The 22,035-nt window shown below is 70.3% G+C and overlaps 2 protein-coding genes across 5 annotated transcripts in view; one reads left to right on the plus strand and one right to left on the minus strand.

Annotated features, from left to right (window-relative positions):
• AKT1 (v-akt murine thymoma viral oncogene homolog 1) lies at window positions 1-21,188 on the minus strand. Of its 4 annotated transcripts, none has more exons than XM_021081500.1 (14): window positions 21,083-21,188; window positions 18,476-18,613; window positions 7,630-7,758; window positions 5,580-5,691; window positions 5,253-5,400; window positions 4,707-4,838; window positions 4,562-4,627; window positions 3,525-3,593; window positions 3,319-3,444; window positions 2,983-3,111; window positions 2,681-2,895; window positions 2,447-2,534; window positions 1,019-1,121; window positions 1-797 (listed from the first exon to the last, which is right to left on the minus strand). In XM_021081500.1, exons 2-14 carry the CDS (start codon window positions 18,519-18,521, stop codon window positions 718-720), a joined length of 1,443 nt encoding a protein of 480 aa, XP_020937159.1. In that variant the 5' UTR covers window positions 18,522-18,613; window positions 21,083-21,188; the 3' UTR covers window positions 1-717.
• The window catches only part of LOC110258368 (collagen alpha-1(I) chain-like), an 8,151-nt gene continuing 4,635 nt past the window's right edge, over window positions 18,520-22,035 (plus strand). Inside the window, exons 1-4 of the mRNA XM_021081657.1 lie at window positions 18,520-18,676; window positions 18,920-19,037; window positions 20,131-20,176; window positions 20,929-21,655. Coding sequence (XP_020937316.1) covers window positions 18,520-18,676; window positions 18,920-19,037; window positions 20,131-20,176; window positions 20,929-21,655 — 1,048 coding nt within the window. The remainder of the gene's footprint in view (window positions 18,677-18,919; window positions 19,038-20,130; window positions 20,177-20,928; window positions 21,656-22,035) is intronic.

A 22,035-nucleotide genomic window follows, 5' to 3' on the forward strand; every position in this document is an offset into this window, starting at 1 on the left:
GAGTTGAAAAGCAAGTTTTATTGAGGAATTTGGAGGGAAAGTCTCATAATAGTAAAAATACTAAAGTTGAATATAAAAAACCGCCGTGGTGCAGCGTAGCGTCTGGCCGGAGGGCGGAGCGATGGCCCCTGCAAAGGGCGTGGGGCGGGGCCGCGGCGACAGCGGGAGGGTGAAGCTTCTATGAGGACAATTGCTAACCAGGGGAGCCATCGGATGGGATGGTCCCAACGGGCAGGGGCAGAGGGGGGCTTCCTTCTGAGATGAAGCCCCCAGGACGCGCGTGAACAGAGCAGGATCTCGCCCGGCCCAGCCCCACGCAGGGGCCGCCCGCCTCCAGCCCCGGCCAGGCCCCGGCCGGCGCTCCTGGCCCGGCTTGCTTCCGGGCCGAGTCGGTGCGGCCGGGAGCGCGGGCGAGGCCCACCCGGCCCGAGAGCGCGCGGCGCGTGGCCGCGCCTGGAGAACCGGATGAATAAATTAGGAAAAACTGCAGGGCGTTTTCCTCCCGGCCCGGCTGGAGGCTGGGGAGGCGGCCCGGGGCCGGGCGGGCAGCCCCCGCCACAGCCGCCACAGCGCGAGCCGCGCATCCCTGGTGGGAGGAGCAGCCCGGTGCGGCCCAAACGCGTCCAGAAACAAAACCCATTAAATACAGGAGGTCCGAGCGCGGCTTCCCGCCTCCCTTCGAAGCCGTCGTCCGGAGAGCGCGCCCGGCTGGCCGCCTCAGGCCGTGCCGCTGGCCGAGTAGGAGAACTGGGGGAAGTGAGGCCTCCGCTCGCTGTCCACGCCCTCCATGCTGTCGTCTGCGGGCACGCGCGGGGCGGCTCAGAGCCCGGGCACCAGCGAGACCCCAGCGCCCGGCAGGCTCGCCTCCTCGCCCCGCGAGGCCCTCCTGCCGCGGCCGCCACCCCCCAAAGGCAGCCTTCCCGAGGGCCGCTGGACGGCCGGCCTCCCACCGAGGGCAGCGCCGAGGGATGGTGCGCGCGCGCGCCCGGGGGAGCGGAGGGGAAGGCGCGGCCCTCACCTTGGTCGGGCGGCGTGATGGTGATCATCTGCGCCGTGAACTCCTCGTCGAAATACCTGGTGTCCGTCTCGGACGTGACCTGAGGCTTGAACGGTGGGCTGAGCTGCGGAAAGGGGGGCTGGGTTACAGACCCGGACCCGCCCGGACCACGGCCCCCAGGGAGCTGTGCCCCTGGCTTGGGAAATGACTCCTGTCTCCCAGGGGACGGTGTCCAGGCAGCCGTCCCCACCCACAGGCAGAGTTCTGGAAGGAGACCTGCACAGGAGGGGACCCACCTAGGGCCTAGGTGGGTGCCCCTCAACCAAGAGCCCGCAAGCAGTGTCACGGCGCCCCTGCAGGTGATAGGAGGCAGTGCAGCCCAGCTCCGAGGACCCCACCCCCGGGGCAGAAGGGGCCCTGGCCACTTTTCTTTCTCCAGCGCTCCTATTTTCCTTTCCGGGTGTCTCAGAAACCGCCGGCAGGCCCAGGCTGCAGAGGCTAATGCCAGACAAGGGGAGGGCAGGGCTCGGGGGCCCACTGCCACCCGGGAGGGGGCCCCGGAGCAGCCGGCCACTGCCCCCTGCCCAGGGCCTGTGCCAACCCCACCAGGTGCCCTGGGGAGGGAGGGGGATGCGATGCCCAAGCCCCGCCCAGGAGATGTGGATGGGGCCCCGCCCTCCCCTGCCCGCTTCCCCTCGGGGGGCCTGGTCCTTCAGGGGTCCACCGGAGGGAGTCTGGTGCCTCACTCGCAGCTCCCGGGTAGCAGAGTGGCCCTGAGCGTGGCCACAGGCAGGACTCCCAACGACGCGGAATGAGAGGCCAAGTGTAAGGGGCCAGGCTGGGGGGAGAAGCAAGCGCCCCACCCCACCCCCACCAGGGCCCTGGCCTGGGGGTGGGGCTGCCCTGGGAACTAGCAGGGACCAACAGGGTGGGCACTGCAGCCCCCAGAGGGCAGGCCCCTGGCCTGGAGCTGAGCAGGGTGGGGCACCCATCTCTCAGGGGCTAGAGGCCCAGCCGGCTGCGTGTGGCCTGCAGGCGAGGGAGACTGGAAATGGGGGCGAGGTGTGCTTGTGACAGGACGTCAACGAGCCCGGGGACATCCCCCTCCTGCCCCCAGCCTGCTGGGCCAGGGCCTGGGGCTCCCGAGTCCCTCAGAGGCAACGGGCAGAGGCACATGTTTAGGAAGAAGCTGCCTCGCTCCTCAGGGGCCTCCTCACGTGTGGGTGAGCAGGTGTGTGTGTGCAGGTGTGTGAGCAGGTGTGAGCCTGTGTGTGTGCAGGTGTAGGGTGTGTGAGACCAGGTGTGCCAGCAGGGGTGGGGGTGGGAGCAGGTGTGTGAGTGGATGTGCGTGTAAGCGTGTGTGTGCAGGTGTGCCACCGTGTGGGGGTGGAGGTGAGAGCCTGAGTAAGGGTGTGGCTGGGGGGGGCCGGCCCACAGGCCCCCACGCACCTTCTTCTCATACACATCCTGCCACACGATGCTGGCGAAGAAACGGTGCTGCATGATCTCCTTGGCATCCTCAGAGCCCCCGCCGAGCCTGGGGGAGACGAGGCCATGGTGACGGGGGCTGCCTCCTGCCCGGCCCAGAGCTCGGCCCTTCCCCCACGAGGTCTCGGGCAGCGGGGGACAGGCAGCCTCCCTGGGGCCCCCGGGGCTGAGCCCGCGGCTGGAGGGGGCGCCCACCGCTGCTTGGGGTCCTTCTTGAGCAGCCCTGAGAGCAGGGACTTGGCCTCGGGGCTGAGCGTGCGCGGGAAGCGGATCTCCTCCATGAGGATGAGCTCGAAGAGCTTCTCGTGGTCCTGGTTGTAGAAGGGCAGGCGGCCGCACATCATCTCGTACATGACCACGCCCAGTCCCCACCAGTCCACCGCCCGGCCGTAGTCGTTGTCCTCCAGCACCTGGGGACATGGGCGCGGGCTCGTGGGGCGCTCAGGCCGCAGGGACGGGGCGGGGGGGGCGGGGGGCCCGGAGACACGCGGACGCACCTCGGGGGCCAGGTACTCGGGCGTCCCACAGAAGGTCTTCATGGTGGCGCCGTCCTTGATGCCCTCCTTGCAGAGCCCGAAGTCAGTGATCTTGATGTGCCCGTCCTTGTCCAGCATGAGGTTCTCCAGCTGCGCGAGGCGGCCTCGGAGTCAGCCCGTTCCGCGAACCCGCCTGGGGTTCCGTTCGCCTGGGTCCCCTGGCACGCGAGTGGCGGCCTGGGGGCGGGGTCAGCAAGGCCCCGCCCCGCCCCCGCCCCCCGCGGTCCCGGCACCGCGGCGGCGGCAGCGGCCTGGGGGGAGGAGTGTCGGGCCGGCCCCGCCCCCGGCCCCGCCCACCTTGAGGTCCCGATACACCACGTTCTTCTCGGAGTGCAGGTAGTCCAAGGCCGACACGATCTCGGCGCCGTAGAAGCGGGCCCGATCCTCGGGGAACACCCGCTCCCGGGACAGGTGGAAGAAGAGCTGCGGACGGACCGGAACTCAGGGGGGAGCGGGGCGGGCGGCCACCGCAGCGGGCATCGCGCGCTGGGGCCAGGCCCTACCTCGCCGCCGTTGGCGTACTCCATGACGAAGCACAGGCGGTCGTGGGTCTGGAAGGAGTACTTCAAGGCCTGCAGGGGAAGCAGCGCTGGAACGCGGCCCAGAGCCGCGCGGGGACGCCGGCTGCCCCACGTGGGCCGGCCGGGATCTCGGCAGCTCTCCTGTCCCCTGCAGGGCAGGCCCGGCCGCCTGGCACCTCAAGCCCAAACAAAGGCCCCCGCTGAGCGAGCGCCTCCCTGGCAGAACGCGGCTGCGAGCGGCCGGCCGGCCGCAGACCTCGGGCCTCGGGCCCGGGGCCCCTCCCCGGAGCTGGGCCCCCACACCCCCCGGGACCCAGCGCGGTTTCTGCAGGACAGGGTGGCGCGCGGCTGGCGCGTGGACCCACCGAGGGGCGGAGGGCGTGACAAAGCCTGGCCTCCTCCTCACCCTCCTCCAGCCAGACGGGGGCAAAGGGCGGCATGAAGCAAAGGAGACAAAGCCACAGTAATGAGCGGGTCTGGCCGGCTCTCAAAAACGCCTGCCGTTTCTCAGGAGAGAACATCCTTTGAGAGGCGAAATCGCCAGAAGCAGGACCGCTTCTCTGCTCTGCCGCTGCTCTGGATCAGGCCCTGCCCCGGCGCGAGGACATGGTGCCGAGCAGAGGGGACAGGCCCGCGGTGGTCCCAGGGACACGTCGTCCACCGCCCGAGTCCTGACCACCCTCTCCCCGGCTTCCAGGAGCAGACAATTCCGGCTTCTTCCCTGTTGCCCCCAAGGCTGTGGGTTTTCCATGCACCCCCTGGGGCTGAGTTCCCCCAGGGCAGGGGAAGCCCGGGAAGGCCCTGAGGAAGGGTGGGCCTGGGGCTGTGGCCTCCCAGGGTCCCGGCGGGGAGGCGGAGGGAGGGCCAGACCCGCTGCCCACCAGCACAGCCCCCCCCCCCCGGCCCGGCACCGGGCACGTCCGCCCGCGCCTCCAGGAGGCCGGCTGAGGTCTGACGGGCTGGCGTGAGGGACGGCCGGACCCCAGCACCGCGCGGGCGCCCTGGGCCGGGGGACTCACCGTCAGGAACGGGTGCCGAGAGTTCTGGAGGACGCGGTTCTCCGTGAGCGTGTGGGCGACCTCGTCCTGGGAGACAGGGCCCCGTGAGCCGCCCGGCCCCCGGCCCCGCCCGCCCGCCCGCCCCCGGCCCCGGGCCGCCCCCCACCTTGGCCACGATGACCTCCTTCTTCAGGATCTTCATGGCGTAGTAGCGGCCCGTGGCCTTCTCCTTCACCAGGATCACCTTCCCGAAGGTGCCTTTGCCCAGCAGCTTCAGGTACTCGAACTCATTCATGGTCTGCGGGTGGCAGGCCGGCGCCGGGGTCAGGGGGCGGCAGGGGGCTGCTGGCCGCCCGAGAGCGGTGAGGGGGACAGAGGCCTCGGGGCTGAACACAGCCGGGGGGCTCAGGATGTCCACGGGGTCCAGGGGGCGGCGGGAGCGGTGGCGCCCGGGCCTCCTGGAATCCAGCGTCTCTTCCTCGCTTCCCTCTTTTTAAATTTTACTGGCCTCACCCGTGGCACGTGGCCGTTCCTGACCCGAGCCACTGCGGTGACAACGCCTGATCCTTAACCCCCTGTGCCGCCAGGAAACCCCTCTCCCTCGCTTCTGACCCGGCGCTCTGGGCGGTCGGAACCCGAGGGCCAAGGTTCTCCTGGGCCATCTGTGGGGACCTGTGACCACGGAGCCCTGGGAGCAGGGGCGGGGCCTCACCACGCGGTGTTTGGGCTTAGCCAGGGACACCTCCATCTCCTCGGCCCCGGAGTTCTCGCTGGGCGAGCCCGACCGGAAGTCCATCATCTCTTCCTCCTGCCGCTTGAGCCCGTCGGCCACCGTCTGGATGGCGGTCGTCCACTCCTCCCTGCAGGGCGGTCGGTGAGGCCCCAGCCCCACCCGGCCCGGGCCTCCCCGCCTCGGGAGCCCCAGCCCAGAGCCCCCACGGAGACCCAGGGACACGGCCCGCTGACCCCGCTGACGACGGGGGCCGGCCGGCCCGCGGGGGCTGCGAGGGGCCAGGAGCGGTGGGGAGGGCGCGCCTACCGCTCCTCCGGCGTCTCCACGTGGAACGTTCGCTCGATGACGGTCGTCCACTGCAGGCAGCGGATGATGAAGGTGTTGGGCCGCGGCCGCTCCGTCTTCATCAGCTGGCATTCTGGTGGAGGCAGCGGCCATGTCCATCCGCACCCCCCCTCCCGCCCCCCGCAGCTGGGACCCTGCTCGGAGCTCAGAGGCGCCCGGTGGCGGCGGGGGGGGGCTCTGGGGCGCCTTCCTTCAGTCTCCCAACAACTCCCCGCCCCCTCCGCCGGCCAGGCCACCGCCCTCAGCCCCCCGGAAGGCGAGGCGTTTGGGGCCCTGGGGAGGGGCCCGCAGGGCGGAGGCACCCGCGTGGACAGGAGCTGGCCCCCGTTCTCCCCGGCACACGAGGACAGCGGCCCGGCCGCCCCCCTTCAGGCGCGAGGCCAGTCCCACGCGGAGGCTGGAGGCGACTCACCCTCGAAGAGGCCGCCTGTCCTCCCTGGAGGCCGCCGGGGCTGTCTCCCCCCACCCCTCTGAGGCCCACACCCCGGAGGCACACGCGGCTTAACAGGAGCCGTACTAACAGGAGCGCGGGCACACCTGCAGCCCGGGACCTGGGGGCGCCCCAGGCCTGGAGAGGGGCCGATGCTGGCCCAGCCCGCGCGAGGCGGAGGGGGCCGTGGGGCCCGCGCAGGGGCCTGACATTCCAGCGTCCAGGCCCTGGCAACCGTGAGGGGCCCCAGGCAGGCTCCGCCGAGAGCTCAAGGGAGCGAGGAATGGTCTGCCAGGCCTGGGGGCCGGGAGGGGGGCTGGCGCCCAGCCTTGTGGGCAGGGGACGGAGGAAGCTTTGTGGCCAGCTTTCTGGGTTCCCCTCCCCAACGTGCTCAGCCCACTGGAGCCCACCAGCCGCTCCCAGGACAAGGTGCCTGACACCCACCCCACCCCAGCCCAGGGCCGACTACTCCTCCCCACCAGGAAGAGCCCCTGGTGTAGAGGCCCCACACAGACGCCTCCCCCTCCCGCCAGCTCTGCTCCTGGTTCAAGGCCCCAGCCCCGCCCAGCGCCGAGGAAGCCCCTCTGGCTGGTGCCCCCACCCATGACCCCTGAGAGTCCCCACTCCCCGGCATTTCAGCCTGGGAATCGCTCCCAAGGGGCCTCGTTTGCCCAGTAAGGCAGCACCCCACATAGCCAAACTTCCTTCCTGGGGGGCTCCCATGGGCCCTGAGGCGGCTGGGGCAGGTGTCTGCCTCCGTGACCTCCCCTCACCCAGTCCCTACTCTACCCGCCGCTTTGCTGAGACTTAAGGAGCCGGGTGGGGGCGGGGGAGGGAGCGCTCAGGGCCCAGAGGAATGGGGCCTTAGTAAAGCACCCCCAAAAGGAGCCCCCCAGGCTGGGGCCTCGGAGGGCAGGGCCTCTGCTCCTCCCATTAGGCGCCCTGGAGTGGGGTATGCTGGCTGTGCCCCTGCGCCAGGACGGGCTCCCGTACCAGGACGGCCCCACCTCTGGGGGCCCGGAGGCTGGGAGTCCGTCGGCTTGGGGACAGGCCCCTCTGAAACCCTGGACCAGAACATAGTGGGATGGGGGAGCTGGAGGACCCCGGGCTCCCAGGGCACGTGGCCCAGAGGGCAGAGCCAGCCGCCGGATGGGGACACCTGAGGAGGCGCCTGGGGCAGAGCCAAGGCAGTGCTCTGCCCTTCCGACCACACCCAGAGGCACCCTCTCTGGGCTCACAGCCTGGGCCAGCCCCGGGCAGCGCCCCCCTGTGGGGCTCCAGGCCTGGGTCCCCCCTGCGGGCACAGGACAAGGCCGCAGCAGCCCTGGGTCAGCTCGGCAGGTCTGAGACGCCCGGCCCCGGCTGTGCACGGAGCCCACGCGCCACCACGGGGGTGGGGGGCCGGGGCGTCTGAGACCCTGCGCTGGGGAGTGGGAAGCCGGCCGCCCCCGCCCCCTCCCCCCCCCGCCCCCCGTCCTGCAGCCCCAGGGCCCCAGGGCCGTCGCGGGCAGAGCCCCGCCAGCTCTGCCGCGGCCGGGGGCCGCGGGCCCCGGCCCCGGGCGGCTCGGGGCCCCCACTCACGCGCCACGGAGAAGTTGTTGAGGGGCGACTCGCGCTGCTCCAGGTCCTGCGGCCGCTCCTTGTAGCCGATGAAGGTGCCGTCGTTCTTGAGGAGGAAGTACCGCGGCCGCCACGTCTTGATGTACTCGCCTGCGACACGCGCGCGCCGTGAGGGCCTGTGCCGCCCGCCGCGCCCCGCGCCCCGCCCAGCGCGCCCCAACTCGACGCCCAGACCCTGACGCCTACCAGGGCGAGCAGAGGGGAGGCAGGAGGCAGGGCTCGGCGTGGCAGAGCGCCCACCTCGGATGGGAAGCCCGCCCCCACCTGTGCTGGAAAGGGGGCCTGGGGTCACCTAGACATGGAGGCCAGCCCAGTCCAGAGGGCCTTCCTGGAGGAGGCGGCACCAAGCCAGCAGGTCTCCAGCAACAGGGAAGGCACCAGCGACAGCCACTCCCAGGGGGTTCAGAGCCGAGAGCTCCCCCCACCACCCTGGCTCCCGCAAGGTGGCGGCTGCAACAGTTATGCCCACCAGAATTGCCCCCCCGCTCAAGCCCGGGCGAGAGGACGGAGCCTGGCATCCAGTGGGAGGGGGCGGGCCGCACACTCAGAGTGGGACTCATGGGCTTGCCCGGCAGACACAAGCCACCTGCAGCCCGTCCCCAGGGTGGGCGCCCGGGAACAACGCCACGCACTGTCCAGGGGTCAGAGCAGTCGTGGGCATCCCGCGGAAGCCAGAGCCAGGCTGGGACCTGCCGTCCTGGACCCTGCATCCCGCCCGTGGGTCACCCAGGTCCTCAGCAAAGTTCCCCCCAGTTCTGCAGCATCAGCGGTGAACAGGCGCTCGCGCTTCAGAACCAAGCAGATGTCCTGTGATGTTCCAGCGACTGCCATTTTTCATACTGACACCCAGGAAAAATGTTTCATTTACATTTTGCCAAGCAAGGAGTTTGAACAACAACACTGAACTTCCCAAGTAGGCAGCCGCCTCCGCAGAGGGTCACCGGGCAGCAGCCGGGAAAGCGGACGGGGTCCCTGAGCCCTGGATGCAGGCACCCGGAGGCCCGTCCCAGACCCCTGGCTGCCCCCGGCCCCGCCTGCTCCTGCTCCCACCCGCTGCCCAGCCCCTGCTCTGCATGGGTGCCCCAGAGACAGACAGAGGCTCCAGCCACTGCAGCTGTCCCTGCCCAGGGGGCCCAGGCAGGGGTCACCACCAGGCCTGGACACCACCTACACAGAGGACCCAGGGCCAGCCAGTGACCCGCCCCTACCTCCAGCACATAGAGCGCTGCCTCCACCCAGCTCTGCTGAGCCTCCAAGCCTGTGGGGACACGGGCTGGAAAGGCGGTGGTACAGCCACCTTCAGCTCCTGCCCTGGGCCTGGCACCCCCCCCCCCCAGCCACAGGGCCCATCCAGCCTCCCAACCCCCCTCCCCGCTGGCGCAGGGGGCTGGCGAGCAGAACTGGCTCCAGGGCTGTGCGGCCCACCGCCCGCGCCCTCCCAGGCCCCCACTGCTCGCTCCCACCCGCCTGTGCGCCAGTCTGGAGCTGTCGGCCCCTGATGGAGTGCCTCCCATCCCGCCAGCTGCTGCTCCCCGGGACGCTAACTGCGCAGGGAGAGGGATGAGCGCCTCACCCGTGCAGCCCCCGAATCCATCTCGACTCGCCAACTGCTTGCCAGCCCCCACCATGCCCAGCGCGGCTCCCCCCCCCGGCGCTGCCCCAGCGCAGGCAGCCAGCACAAGTGTGCCCGCAGAGGCCTCTGCGCTCGGGCGGCCTGGGCAGGACCCCCACACCACACCGGGCCTCGGAAGCCACTGTCGGTGACAACCTGGGATGGGGACCTGCCCCCACCAGCCACGTGGCCCTGCACCTGCTGTCTACCGGCTTTCGCCCCCCAAGTGGACCCCCCAGGGTAGGGAAGGTTCTGGAACCAACACTGCTGAGCCGGGGGGGGGGGCGGTCAGGAGGATGGGCTGCTGGGTCGCTGCCAGCCCCCAGCCCCAGGGCAAGAAAGGGGGCCAGGGCCAGCCCTGCACTGCCCCCCATTCCACGCCACGTGGTCGAGCCCAGGAGCCAGGCACACAGACCCTGGAGGAGCAGGCGGACCCTGGGTGAGGGGCCGGGGAGGCCAGGGCCGAGGCTCTGAGACACACAGACCCTTTTCTTCAGCCTCGGACACTCCTGCCTGCAGACGTCCAGCCAGGCGGTCACTTGGGGGCCGCCAGCTGCGACCTGGGCCGTGGCCTGCATGTGAATGAGCTCAGCCCAGACAGAACGCCTGGTGGGCAGCCGGCCCAGACAGACAGGGCCCTGGGGGGTGGGGCTGGGGGTGACACAGCATGGGGCGAGGGACGAGGCAGGACAGAAACACACAGCCCATGCTGGCAGTGGGGGCTGCGGGCACAGATATGGCAGGTGACAGGGAGGGAAGCCTGTCTGCCTCTCAGGCTGCCACTCCCAAAACAGGGGTCCCCTGGTCCCTGGGGCGAGATGCCCACCCACAAGCAGGGTGATGTCCCAGCAGCCACCACCACTCCAGGAGTCAGCAGTACTGGCCGGCACCCGTCTCCCTGGGGCCTCCACTCCCGCCCCAGCTCAGCAGCCCCGGGCTCCAGAAGGACCAGCACAGCCTGCAGACTCTTGACCAGGGCCCTGGAGCCCCACGGGGCCTCGGTACAGCCTTCGGCACGGCTGGTTCAGCTCCCCTGCACCCAGGTCAGGCCCACCCAGTGGAGAGAACCCTGTGCCTGCGGCTGGGATAGGCATGGAGGAGGGCACTGGGAGGCACTGGTGGCCTGGTGCCCATCTCCAAAGCCCCCCCCCCCGAGGGTCTGTCCTGGGCTCCGGCAGGCAGCTCAGCCACCCCCCACCCCCTGCAGTGCCCTCAGAAGCCCAACCCTGGCCTGGGGTTGGGGGAGGAGCCGAGCTGCCCCAGGCCCTCAGCACCAGACCCACCCCTGAGGCCTCGTCCTGCCCCAGCACTAGCAGAGGGGACCCTGCCAGGGGAGCTGGGGGGGTTTCCCGCACCTTGTTCACCAGGAGGGCCCTCCCACCGTCCCAGCTCAGCCCCAGAAAGGGGCCGCAGGACCCTCACGGAAGATTCCTCGCCAGCATCACTGGCCTCGCACAGCCCAGATCACCCCAACAGGCCCACAGCCAGGCCTGGGGACGGGATGGGCGCAGCCGAGGACCTGCCCGCTCCACACTCCCAAGCACGCGTCCCAGGCCAGGTTGTGGGTCAGCACACCCCGGGCAGGAGCCTGGGAAACCAGGACTCCAACTGCGGGGGGCGGGGGGGGGCACAGCCTGCGGGCTCCCCACAGCCCAGGCCTGACACACGCGCGTTGCTCCCCCACCAGGTGTCTCGCGCCCCATGAGCACGGGCCACCAGCTGCCACGCCCTGAGCTGCGTGACCATTCTAAGTCCCCGGCTCTCGGGGAAACTGCTGGATAAACACTTTGCCGCAGCGGTGGTGGCGGTGGCAGGCGGTGGCTGGCAGGGCGCCAGGCGGCACCGAGCTGTTTCTCCACAGTAAAGCGAGCCCCAGCAGGCCCGGGGAGCGGGCGCCAGCTGACAGCGGCCACCGCGGGTCCCCCGCCGCCGACACATCCATCGCTCGCCGACAGCTGCCGGAGCGCCACCTCTTCCAGCACAGCAAGCAGGCACCCCGCTGCCGGCCTCCTCCGCTGCCACCGGCCGGGTCATCCTCACGTTCCCCCCCCGCTGGCAGGACACTGGGCTGCAGACAGCCCAGCGCCCGCGCTCCAGCTAGGCCAGCGAAAGCCCTGGAGCCTGAGGACCACTGCGGGGCCGGGAGGGGCTGGTGTTCCGTCCCTGGGGTGCAGCCCTGCCGAGGGCAGCACTCCCAGTGCTCGTGGGGGCCAGGCGGCCAGTTTAGACAAGAGCAGAGAAGGGGTGTCCGCTCCGGCCCAGCGAGGAGGTGACATGGAGGCCAGGTGCTCCCTCAACGTAGCCCCTGAGCCCGGGGGGCCATCCCCAGGCTGCCTGGGTCATTAGCTCCCTGGGGAAACTGAGGCCCAAGCCAGCGCCAACCAGAGGCCCAGGTCCTGCCGCCCAGGCCGGGCTCCCTCCTTGACCCACGCAGAGAGCTCTTCGCATGTCCTTGGTTCTGCCGTCCAGCCGGCAGGGCCCCGAGGCCTCAGCCCCACGCGACAGACGTGGGAGGAAAGGGGGTGGGCGGGTGGGGGAGGGACGCAGTCAGGGACAGGGCGCACCCCCTCCGCCACCGTGGACTTACAGCCCCAGGGGCCCCTCCTGCTGCCCCGGGGCCGTGCCTCTCACCAACCACCGCCCGCCAACCCCACCTGGCTACGTCTCCAAAAACCCTGCCTCCTCCTTGGGTACCAAACATCACCCGCTGCCCAGGCCAGAAAAAGGGGCCACCCTGAGCCCAGCCTGCCATGGCCAAACCCATCAGGGCTCCACCCCAGGTACCCCTGGGATCTGGCCCCTGGCCTGCCCACACTGCCCTCTCCCCTCAGGGCACCTGGCCTGACGGCTGCAGGGCTCAAAGAGCTGGGTCTCAAAGACCTGTGCCGGGTCCCGGGACAGCCACACCTCTGCCTGCACAGGCATCTGGGGGCTGACACTTTGGGGTGGGGAGCTGGGAGGCGGAGCAGGCAGCCCCCAGATCTGTCAGTCTACCAGCTGCGCCCATCTGCCAGCCCCCTGGGTCACAGGCCTCAGGTCCGCAGTCCTGGCCTGGGCCCTCAGGCAGCCCTGTGAAGCCGTGGGTTTCCAGAACGCCTCCCTGGGGACACACTCTCACTCCTGGGCCAAGAGCCACCCAACCAAACCCAGAAAGGCCTCGGGGTCCTGAGCAGGCAGAGGCGGAGACAGAGCGGGCGGACGGCGGCGCACAGACGGGCTGTGGTAGCTCCCGCAGGGTGGCTTGGGGCGGGGGGCAAGAGGGATGGCCGAGCCCTCCCCGTGGGCAGGGGCCCTGCCCAGACCCCTTCCCTGCAAACACCCAGAGGAGGCAGAGGCAAGACCTCGGCGTCCAAGTGACCCCCAGCCTCCCTAAGCGAGGCCCGGGTTGGGGTGCAAGGGGCTCCGGGCACCGACACCCAGGAAGAAGCACAACCCGCACAGGAAGGGGCCAGCCCAGAGGCGCAGAGGAAGGCCTCCCAGCCCGACACCTGCTCTTCCCTGACCGGAGTGACATCTGCGGCGGGACAGCCGGGAGGACAGCGGGGCCTGGTGGGGACAGGGCCCCCTCCCTCGGCCCCCTCCTCTGTGACCCGGGGGCAGGCTGCATCCTCCCCGCTCCAGGCGTCACCTGGCTCCCGCGCCACAGCCCCCAGCACTGGCTGTGAGGCCCCCACGGCCCGAGGGGGACGCCAGCGCCTCAGCAGCAGGGCCCAGGGTGGGCTCCCGCCCCTGCTGGGAGAAGCACTGAGACCTCTGGGCAGGCCCGACCACCCTGGAGATGGTCGGGGCAGGGGGCAGGGATCGGTGACCCCAAACCCAGTGCCCCAGCCTAAAGCCCCCAGGGTCAGCAGAGGCGCCACCAAAGAACCGCCACCATCGATCCTGCTGTTTCTGACACACAAGCCTGTCCCTTCTGAAGGTTCAAGAGGAAGCAGGGCGTGGCTAAGCGGGGCGCACGCAGCTCCACCCCAGCCCGGAGCCAGGGCCCTCTGCCAACCCGCCAGGGGCCAGGTCCGGGCTGGGGGGCCTCCTCCTGGGGCTGCGGGGCCAGGCTCGGCGAGGGGGCGGGAGCAGTGGGCATCCACCCTCTGTGGGCACAGAGGCAGCCGCCGGCTCCTGCGCGGGAGGCCCGCGGGGAGGGCACTGGCCGCGAGCCTGGCCGGGTGTGCCCGGGGAGAGGGGACGCCAGCCACAGCCGAGCCAGCCCCCCCGCCCCGCCCTCCCGTGGCACTTCTAGGAACTGGCCTGACGCAACCCAGCCCAGGCCTCTCCCTAGGGCTGGCGCAGGGTAGGGGTCCGGGCCCAGGGCTCCGGACTGGGCCTGGCATCCCAGCCCATCCCGCCCAGACCTGGGTTCCCCTCCTGGGCGTGCACACCATGCCACCTGGGGCAGCTGGGGTGTCCGCAGAAGCCAGCCCGGGACCCCAGCGGCGCCCCAGCCCCCTCCCCTGCCCGGCAGGGCCAGGAAGGAGGCAGGAGCACTGCCCACTCGGGGCCCATCAGGCAGGAGCCCAGGGACACCAAGCGGGGCGGGCAGTGACCCCTCACCCCCCAGCCAAGGACGCCTGAGCTTCCTCTTTTGTTGTTTGTTTTGAAGAGAAAACTCAACGCGCTCACAAAACAGGAAACTCGGCCCCACACCGGCTGGCTGGCCACGACCACGGCCACAGCCTGGTGCCGCCGGGGTCCCAAAGAGAGCACCCCAGCCCCAGGAGCAGGGGCCCAGCACCGTGCCCACCCTCAGCCCGGCTGCCGGCTCGGATCTGCCCCAGGCCAGTGCTGGGCCCTCGCAGAGGGTACTGCTTGTGGATGAGGGACTGCCCGGACTGGAGCTACAGTCACTGCAGCATGACCTGAGCGGCACCTGGGGAGCCCCTCACCCGGCCCGGGGCACAGGGCAAGGGGAGCAGACCCTGCCCCACGCTCCCGCGAGCCCCTCGCCCTGGCAGAGCCCCCGCAGCGGCACCGTGCGCCCAGGCGGGCTGAACAGGTCCCTGCAGGCCTCGGCCCGCTGGCCACTCAGCAGAGCCACCGTCGCCTCGAAAGGGGAGCCAGGCTGCGCCCCCACAGCCCCCGCCCCATGTGAGCCCAGGGCCGGGACCGTGGGTTTCGTGTCAGCAAATGGAAGTGGCGTCTGGGCAGCTCAGAGCCGCCTGAGGGCAGGGAAGCCGCTGCGGCCACAGCAGGAAGCAGGATCCGGCCAGGGCTGAGCGGGGCAGGAAGAGGAGCCACCACGGCCAGGAAGCCCACTCCCCACCAGGGTGCCTGGCACCAGCGCAGCAGGGGTGGTGAGGGCCTGGAGCCGGCGAGGGTCCAGGCCAGAAAGGGGCTCAGGCAGGGGGCACAGCAAGGCCCAAGACACGCCAGGGACCAGCCCCCCCGGCCCCGTGCCTGGGGTGGAGCTCGGGTGGTGAGCAGGCCCGCGCCTCCCCTGTGCACACATGCCCGCGGGCCTTGCAGGTGGCCGGTCCAGGCCGGGTCCAGGGGCAGGAGCCCCGCTCCCCTCCACCTGCCCGCTGGCTCCTTGGCAGGCCCAGGCCGGCACCCCCTCCGCTTCCCAGGCCCGGCTCGTCCTGTGAGCCCGCAACCCCTTCTTTCAGCCCATGGCCAGCATCTGGCTGCCCCCTTCCCTTCTCCCAACCCACCTGGTCCAGGCGGCCCATCCACGGGTGGGGTCACCCAGGAGGACAGCCAGACACGGGCTCTAGGTTTGGGACCCCGCAGGGCTGGGCTGCCGCCGAGACAGTGCACAGACCACGGGCACCAGGCCAAGTAGGCAGGGAGGCCCGGGCCTTGGGGAACGTCCCGAAGCAGCTGCGCACACCGGCCCGCGGCCTGGCACAGCACACGCAGTCTGAAGACACAGCAGGAGGCTGCAGCCGAGTCCAGCCAGACCTGCATCCTGAAGGAGGGTTGGTTTTTTTTAACTATCAGCCTTCAAAAATCAGGAGAGCACACAAAAGACCGAATCTTTGAAAATGCGCATTTCTGAGCCACACGGAGCCCACCAGCCCCCAGCACCTGCGGCTGAGCTGAGCTGAGCTGCCCAGCACTCGCAGTGGCCGCCATAGCCTGGGGTGTCTGCCCATCAGCTGCCTGGGATACCCCACTTTGCTCAGGAAGTCGGCCTGCCTCTGGGGACACCCACTCATAGCTTGAGGGCCACCTGTCACACAGGCGGGGTCCCTGCAGGCCCCTCCCAGCCCAGTCCTCTCCCACCCCCCCCCAACTTTCTGAGCCTTCAGCAGCCTGACTCCACCCTCCTGGGACCGGCTCCCTGGCCAGACACCAGGGGACAGAGGCCCGAGGGCTTGCCTGGTGCTGCAGGTCAGGCAGGGCTGGGACTCGAGCTGCAGCGCTGGCCACCCAGCCCGGCTCTCCTGGGCCCCCCTGGCAGTCAGGACACCGGGGAAGTAGCCGGGGCACTCCTCAGAGATGGAGCCCCTGCCCGGAGGGGCAGGAGAAGGACGGACTGCAGCCACCCCTCAACCGCCAAGTCTGTGCCCACGGGGCCCCTTGAGGGCAGGCCCTGGGCTGGACGCAGGACAGACGCGACAGAAGGCAGACCAGTTCCTTGTACCCTGTCACCTGCGTGGCGGGAGCCGCACTGGCAGTGGCGGCGGGGGATCAGGGGGTCTGTGAGGAGCTGGAGGACAGGCACAGTCCCCCACCCTCCCTCACAATCAGACCCTGGCGGGGGGCGGGGGGGTCCAGCCTCTCACCTGTGCTACAGGTGGCGCCGTCTGCCCCCCCAGCCCAGGGCTCCCCCACTGCTCCCAGAGCTGCCCCCAAAGGAGGCTTTAGTTCCTTCGAGGGAGAGGGCACAGCGGGGGTGGGGGCGCCACAGGGAAACACGGAGACGTCCTCAAACTACCCCCTCTCCTGCACCGCCACCTGCCCGCGGGGGACCAAGGCCAGGACGTAGCCGAACACCCCCCCCCGCGACCCAGGCCCAAAAACGCTAGTTCCTCACCCATCATGGGAAACAGCCCCACCTCCCACCTCCAGCCCCAGTCAGAGTCATCCTTGGTTCCCACAACATCTCACCCAAACCCACCCATTTCCCGCCCCCACCACGTGACCTCTGCCCCTGGCCCAGTCACCTACGTCTAGCACACGGGGAGAGCCCACATCTGGAGGAAGAACCGACTGGGAAAAGACGGCTTTTTCTTTTGGAGGGACAGGAGAGGACAAGACACACGGGGGTCCTGGGTTCACTGGCAACAGGGAGTGGAGGGGCAGGGGCGCCCTGGAGGGCAGGCAGGGCAGCCAGCGCAAGAGGGACAGGGCAAGGGCACCTGCGCCAGGCACGTCCCCCACGGCCTGGCACCCACCACACCACACGCCGCCGAGGGTGGCACGTGGTCTGGGGGAGGAAGAGCAGGAGGTGTGGGGCTAGGACCCCCCGTCCTGGCCTGTGGCGGGGAATGGCTGCGGGCCGGGGGCTACTGAGGTTGCGGGTGCCCCACCTGAGGGCCCCACACCCTCTACTGCCCCCGCCTTTGTCCATGGCACTCCCGGCATACAGGCGGGGAAACCAAGGCCCGGGGGGTCAGCAGACTCACCCCTGGAGAAGGTCATGGTGACAGGGTGGCCGAATCAGGGTAAAATCCAGCTCCCTAGATGCCCCACTGTGCCCAACACCCCACGCCCCAGCCCTGCAGAAGGCATCCACTCTGAGTGGCACCGTAAAATTCACCCAGGCATCAGGGGGCCCTCCTGCCTGAGCCTGGCTGGCCAGGGGCTGCCCCAGTAACTGGACCCTGGCAGCCTTGATGCCCAGGCAGCTCCTAGGGCAGTTCTTAATCTAACAGTCAGTCAACAAACAATTGCCAAGGATTAAGAGGTACCGGTCCCAGGTGTGTTCTTGTGCCGCCACAAGGCACAGAGGGAACGACGGGGACCAGGCTCGGGGAGGGGATCTCTGCCCCCAAGGAGGTAAGGCAGACAGAGCAGGACCCGATGGAGCGGGCTCCGGGCACAAGAAGCAGCATTCCTGGGGATCGAGGAAGGGGCAAACCCTGGGGGAGGGGACCAAGAAGGCGGCGCAGGAAGCCTTGGGGGAAGCCAGGCAAGGGGCTCGCCGCGGACCACAGGCCCCTGCGGCCTCCTCGCCTATCTCAAGGCCCAGTGCACTGTTCTCCCTGCAGCTGCCAAAGTGAGCTGTAAAAACACACAGCTGACCACATCCTTGATCCCCTGCTTCGAACGCTCCGCAGCTGCCCGACGTCTCATCTCCATCGCTCCTTTCCTCTCCAGCCTGCTCTGCCAGGAAGCTCCTATGCGTCCCTCAAAACCCAGTCTTGTGACACCCACCTGTGCCACGTCTCCCTGTCTGCTCCACCTGTATCTGAGGATCCGCCTCCCAGCCGCCGGCGGCATCCCGAGGTGAGGAGAGAGGGACACGCTCACCGGAGGATGTGCGTGACAAGCGGCGGGGCTGGTGGCGAGGTCGTGTGGGATCCCAGAGCTTTAGGAGGGAACAGGTCTCGGGGAAGAGGAAGTTGGGGGCAGGTGGTGACAGGCCGATCCCCGCCCTGGAGCACAAGGCGCCTTGCCCAGGGCACCTGGATGTGACGCCTGTCCATCCCCCACTGCCAGGCCCTAAAAACAGAGGGCAGTGGGGCAGGGCTGGAAGGAGAGGGCCGAGGGCCAAGCGCCCGTCCCCCTCCCTAGGCACCGGGCCCTGGGAGAGGGGAGAGGGGAGGCTGGGCGGGCGCCAGGCTCCGCCAGCTCAGCAGCTCCAGCAGAAACACACTCCAAGCTGGGCCCCTGGGTGGCTCGGGGCCCCTACCCCGCACAGCCAGGCCCGAGGCAGGCCAACAGCCCTGCCCTGCCCTCAGGAGCCCTCAGGCAGTGCCCCTGGCTGCCAGCAGCCAGGCCTTGGAATGGCCCCAGCACCTCACTGCCTTCCAGGAAAGCTCTCCCTGCCCTCGGCCCCAGCCAGGCGGCCACACCACCGGCCGCCCGCGAGGCTGCACGCCGGGCTCGCGGCGCCCCATCCCCCGCCCCAGAGGTCCCGTGAGGCCGTGCCCTCCAGGTCGTGGGGACGCCGGGCCTGGAAACCCACCCAGACCAGATCAGGAGCCAGGGGAGGACCCACCCAGCCACGGCCCTGGCCCAGGCCGCACCTGCCACCCGAGGGGCCGCAGGCCGGCTCAGGACCCCGGCCCGGCTGGCCCCGAGGACACTGACCTCGTTTGTGCAGCCAGCCCTCCTTCACGACGGCCACGTCGTTCATGGCGCCCAGCTCCTGCGGGCTGGCACGGCCCGGCCCCCGCTCACACGCTGCTCTCAGCAGGGTCCTCCGAGCCCAGCTGCCGCCAACGGCCTCTGAAAGAAGCGAAGGGATGTGTGACGCTGTGTTGGGCTCAGGGACACGCCTCAGACCCCGAGGTGAGCCCAGGAGGCCCGGGGAGCTGGTCTCTCAGCCTGGCTGCCCGTTCCCACGCCACCTGTCCCCTCAGCCTTCAGAGCCACAGCCTGATGCAGTCACTCACGCTGCTCCCTGGGCCCAGGGTCCCAGCCCCCTGCCACCACCCCTCCCAGACCCCCCAGGCCCTCAGAGCTCAGTGCCCGCCCCCCCAACCCCATTCCCACCTCCCCGACCTTTGTGCTGGTCACCCGCCCACCCCCCAGAGCCCCTTCTGGCAGATCCCAGCCTCCCTGACCTGCAGCCCCAGCAGAGGCCGCCTCTTCCAGGGAGCCCCTCTGACTTCTTGGGCCCACACCACCCGGCCCCCGCGCCCCGGGGAGGGTGCCTGGTTCTCCCTGTCCATGGTGCTCCCGCCCGGAACAGGAGAGGCGTTCAGACATGAGGAGGGCAAGGCCAGGAGTGCAGGCGGCTGGTGCAAATGACAGCCCAGAGCCCTCCAGGGTGACAAGGATCCCCCACACCCATCCCAGAGAAACCCCAGGCCCCTCCTAAACCACAGCGCCCCTGCCGGTCTGAATCCGGTTCATTGATTCAGCCGGCATGTACCAAGCATCTCTGGTTTTGCCAGGCGCAGCACTGGGCGCTGGGGACAAAGAGAGGTTCAGAGGCGTCCTGTCTGCAAGGAGCGCCCGGTCCAGGGTGGTTACAGACCCATAATTACAGCATTCAGGAGGCAACACACTGGGAGGGGGCGCCCACCCCACAGAGGCCCACCGGCAGCCTACTCCTGAGCAGACACTTTGGCCATTGATCCTGCACGGCCCACCCCCTTGCTTCCCCACTGGAGGAACTCCTAGGCATCCCTCAAAACCTAGTTCCGCATCACCAGTTCTGGGCATCCTGGGAAGCCCTCTGCTACCCTCCAGATGGGCACTCCTGAGGGCAGGCCAGCAAAGACTCCCCTCTGGGACCCCCAGGCCGGGCAGAGAGTCCTTGGCACCTCGGGAACGGATCCCACCTTCCGTTCTTCCTACAGCCACCTAGACACTCTCCTGCGGCCCCTTCCCGGCCTCCTGAGGCATGGGCTGGGCACCCAAAAAAGGCCGCTCTGCACTGACTCTTCTGGGCTAAATTTGGACAAACAGCAAAACCCCACCTACTCTGCCCAAGGAGGAAAGTGCCTGAGACACATAGTAGGCCCACAGGCCAGGACGCCATGCAAGGCCAGAGGCAATACCACCAGAGACAGGGCTCTGAGCCCCGGGGCAGGCCCAGGGGGATCTGGTGACAGGACACTAGAGTGGGCGTGGCCTGGAGGCAGAGGCCTGCAGGAAGACCCCTCTGGAGGGCCCCCCACCCCCACTCGGGCCTGCCCCTGACAGAGTCAGACAGCTGTCCAGAGCCCCGCGTGTAAAAATACATCTGCAGAGAAAGGGACACACCAAGCTGGCGCCCCGGCTGCCTCTGGGCGCAGGGTGGGCCACGCTGAGGGGACCTCTGCTTCCTGCTCCTTCCGGACGGTGAGTGCCTTCAGCACAGAGCCGTGTCACTACCTCAAAATAATAAACCACTAAGTAATCTGTGCTCCGAAAGGGTCCCCTCCAGCTGCCCCCAAAACCTTGGGTTATGACGAGCTGGTTGTTCGGCAGGGAGGCGGGGAAGCGAGCCCCCACCAAGGCGCCCGGCCCTCCACTGCGGGGTTCGGGGTTCGCAGCCGTCGCGGGCAGGGGGAGGCTGGACAAGGCTGGACGGCCAGGAGTGAAGGCCAGGCCCCAGAGCACAGGCCCAGCGCCCCAACTCTGTCCACCACGGCAACACCCGGGAACCAAGGCCAACCTCCAAGTTCACCGGCTGCCCCGGGGTCCCTCCATCTGGGGCTCAGGCTCCAGCTGTGCTCCAGGCCCCAGCCCCCCCACCCCCCACCCCGGGGCCGGGTGGGCAGCACTTCCAGAACCCACCCAGGTCAGCCACCAGTTTCGGGGCCCAGGAGGGCTGTCGCCCTTTGTGGGCCGGCCTGGGCGCCCGGCCACCAGGTACAACTTTCCGGCTGGGGCAAGAGGAGGGCTCCCTCCAAACGCCCAGCCCCAACCCCGAACCGGGGCCGGGGCAGCCTTTTCCTCCGGCTCCCGGGCACCTCCTGGGCGCCGCGGCCGCGCCCCTCCACCCGGCCCGGGCCTCGCCCGGCCGAGCCGCTTCCCCAAGGTCATGAGGGAGGCCGGGGCCGGCGGCCCGCACCCCCGGCGCCGTCCCGGCCCGCGCCCTCCCCGCCCAGGCCGCGCTCGGCCACTTCCTGCTCCCGCTCCTCCGCTCGGGCCGCGCGCGGCCCGCGCCCCGGCCCTGCCGGCCGCGAACAAAGCGGCCGGGGCGCGAGGAGGAAATCCGGGCCCCGGCGGGCGGCGGGCGGCGCGCGGCGGGCGGGGACTCACCGGGCGCCGCGTCCGGCGGGAGCGCGGGCCTAGCCGGGCCGCGGCCTCCGGCGCCCGCCTCTCCGCATCCCAGCGGGCCGGCCGGCCGCGGCCGGGCTGGAGGCCGCGGCGGGCGCTGCTCGGGCGGGCCTCGCGCGCCGCCGGACCCGGGGCTCGTGCGCGGCCGCCGGCTGGCTCCTCGGGGCTGCGCTGGCTGCGCTGGCTGCGCTGGGCCGGCCGCCCGCCCGCCCGCCGCGCTCCGTCCCGCCGGCCCGCCCTCTCCCCGCCCCGCGCCCGCCCCGCCCGGCCGCCCGCCCACATCCGCCTCCGCCGCCCGGGGCGCCCCCGCCGCGGGCCGGGCGGCGAGGGCGCGGCGGCGGGAGCGCGCGGCGGGCGGCCCTCGGGGCCCGGCCCGCGAGCGGAGCCCGGCCGCCGCCGCCCCGCCGCGCCGCCGGGGCCTGTCCGCGGGCCACGTCCTCTCTGGCCTCGGTTTCCCACTTGGTCCCGGGAGCTCGCCCTCCTCGGCCCAGTTCTGCCCCGACCCGGTCCGAATCCCCCCGCTTCTGCCTGCGGTGTTGGGCGTGGGGGGTGTCGGTCGGTCTGACTTTTAGAACGTGCCCCTAGGAACTGGTTCCAGCTGGGGAACTGGGGGCTCCAGGGGCCAAGATGGTCCTGAAAAACCCAATCCGCAGGACGTCGCCAGGCGCAGGTCGGGGCGGGGGGGGGGGGGGGGCGTGCATGGAGCAGGCTGGCAGGGAGGGAAGGCTGGACGTGGGCATCCGTCGGGGTGCTGAGGGCCTCCTGTGGGCCAGGCCCTGGTCCCTGCCGGGGACCTTCCAGGAGCTCCCCTCCCTCAGAAGGAAGGTCCTGACACCCAGCAGCCACAAAAGCGGATGGGCAGAGGAGCACAGGGACCGCGTCCACCGGCCACCAGCTTCATCCAGCACACCCAGTGGGGGGTGACCACCCTGAGT

The sequence above is a fragment of the Sus scrofa genome, unplaced genomic scaffold (assembly GCF_000003025.6).
Source record: "Sus scrofa isolate TJ Tabasco breed Duroc unplaced genomic scaffold, Sscrofa11.1 Contig1914, whole genome shotgun sequence".
In the NCBI taxonomy this organism is placed as follows: Eukaryota; Metazoa; Chordata; class Mammalia; order Artiodactyla; family Suidae; genus Sus; species Sus scrofa.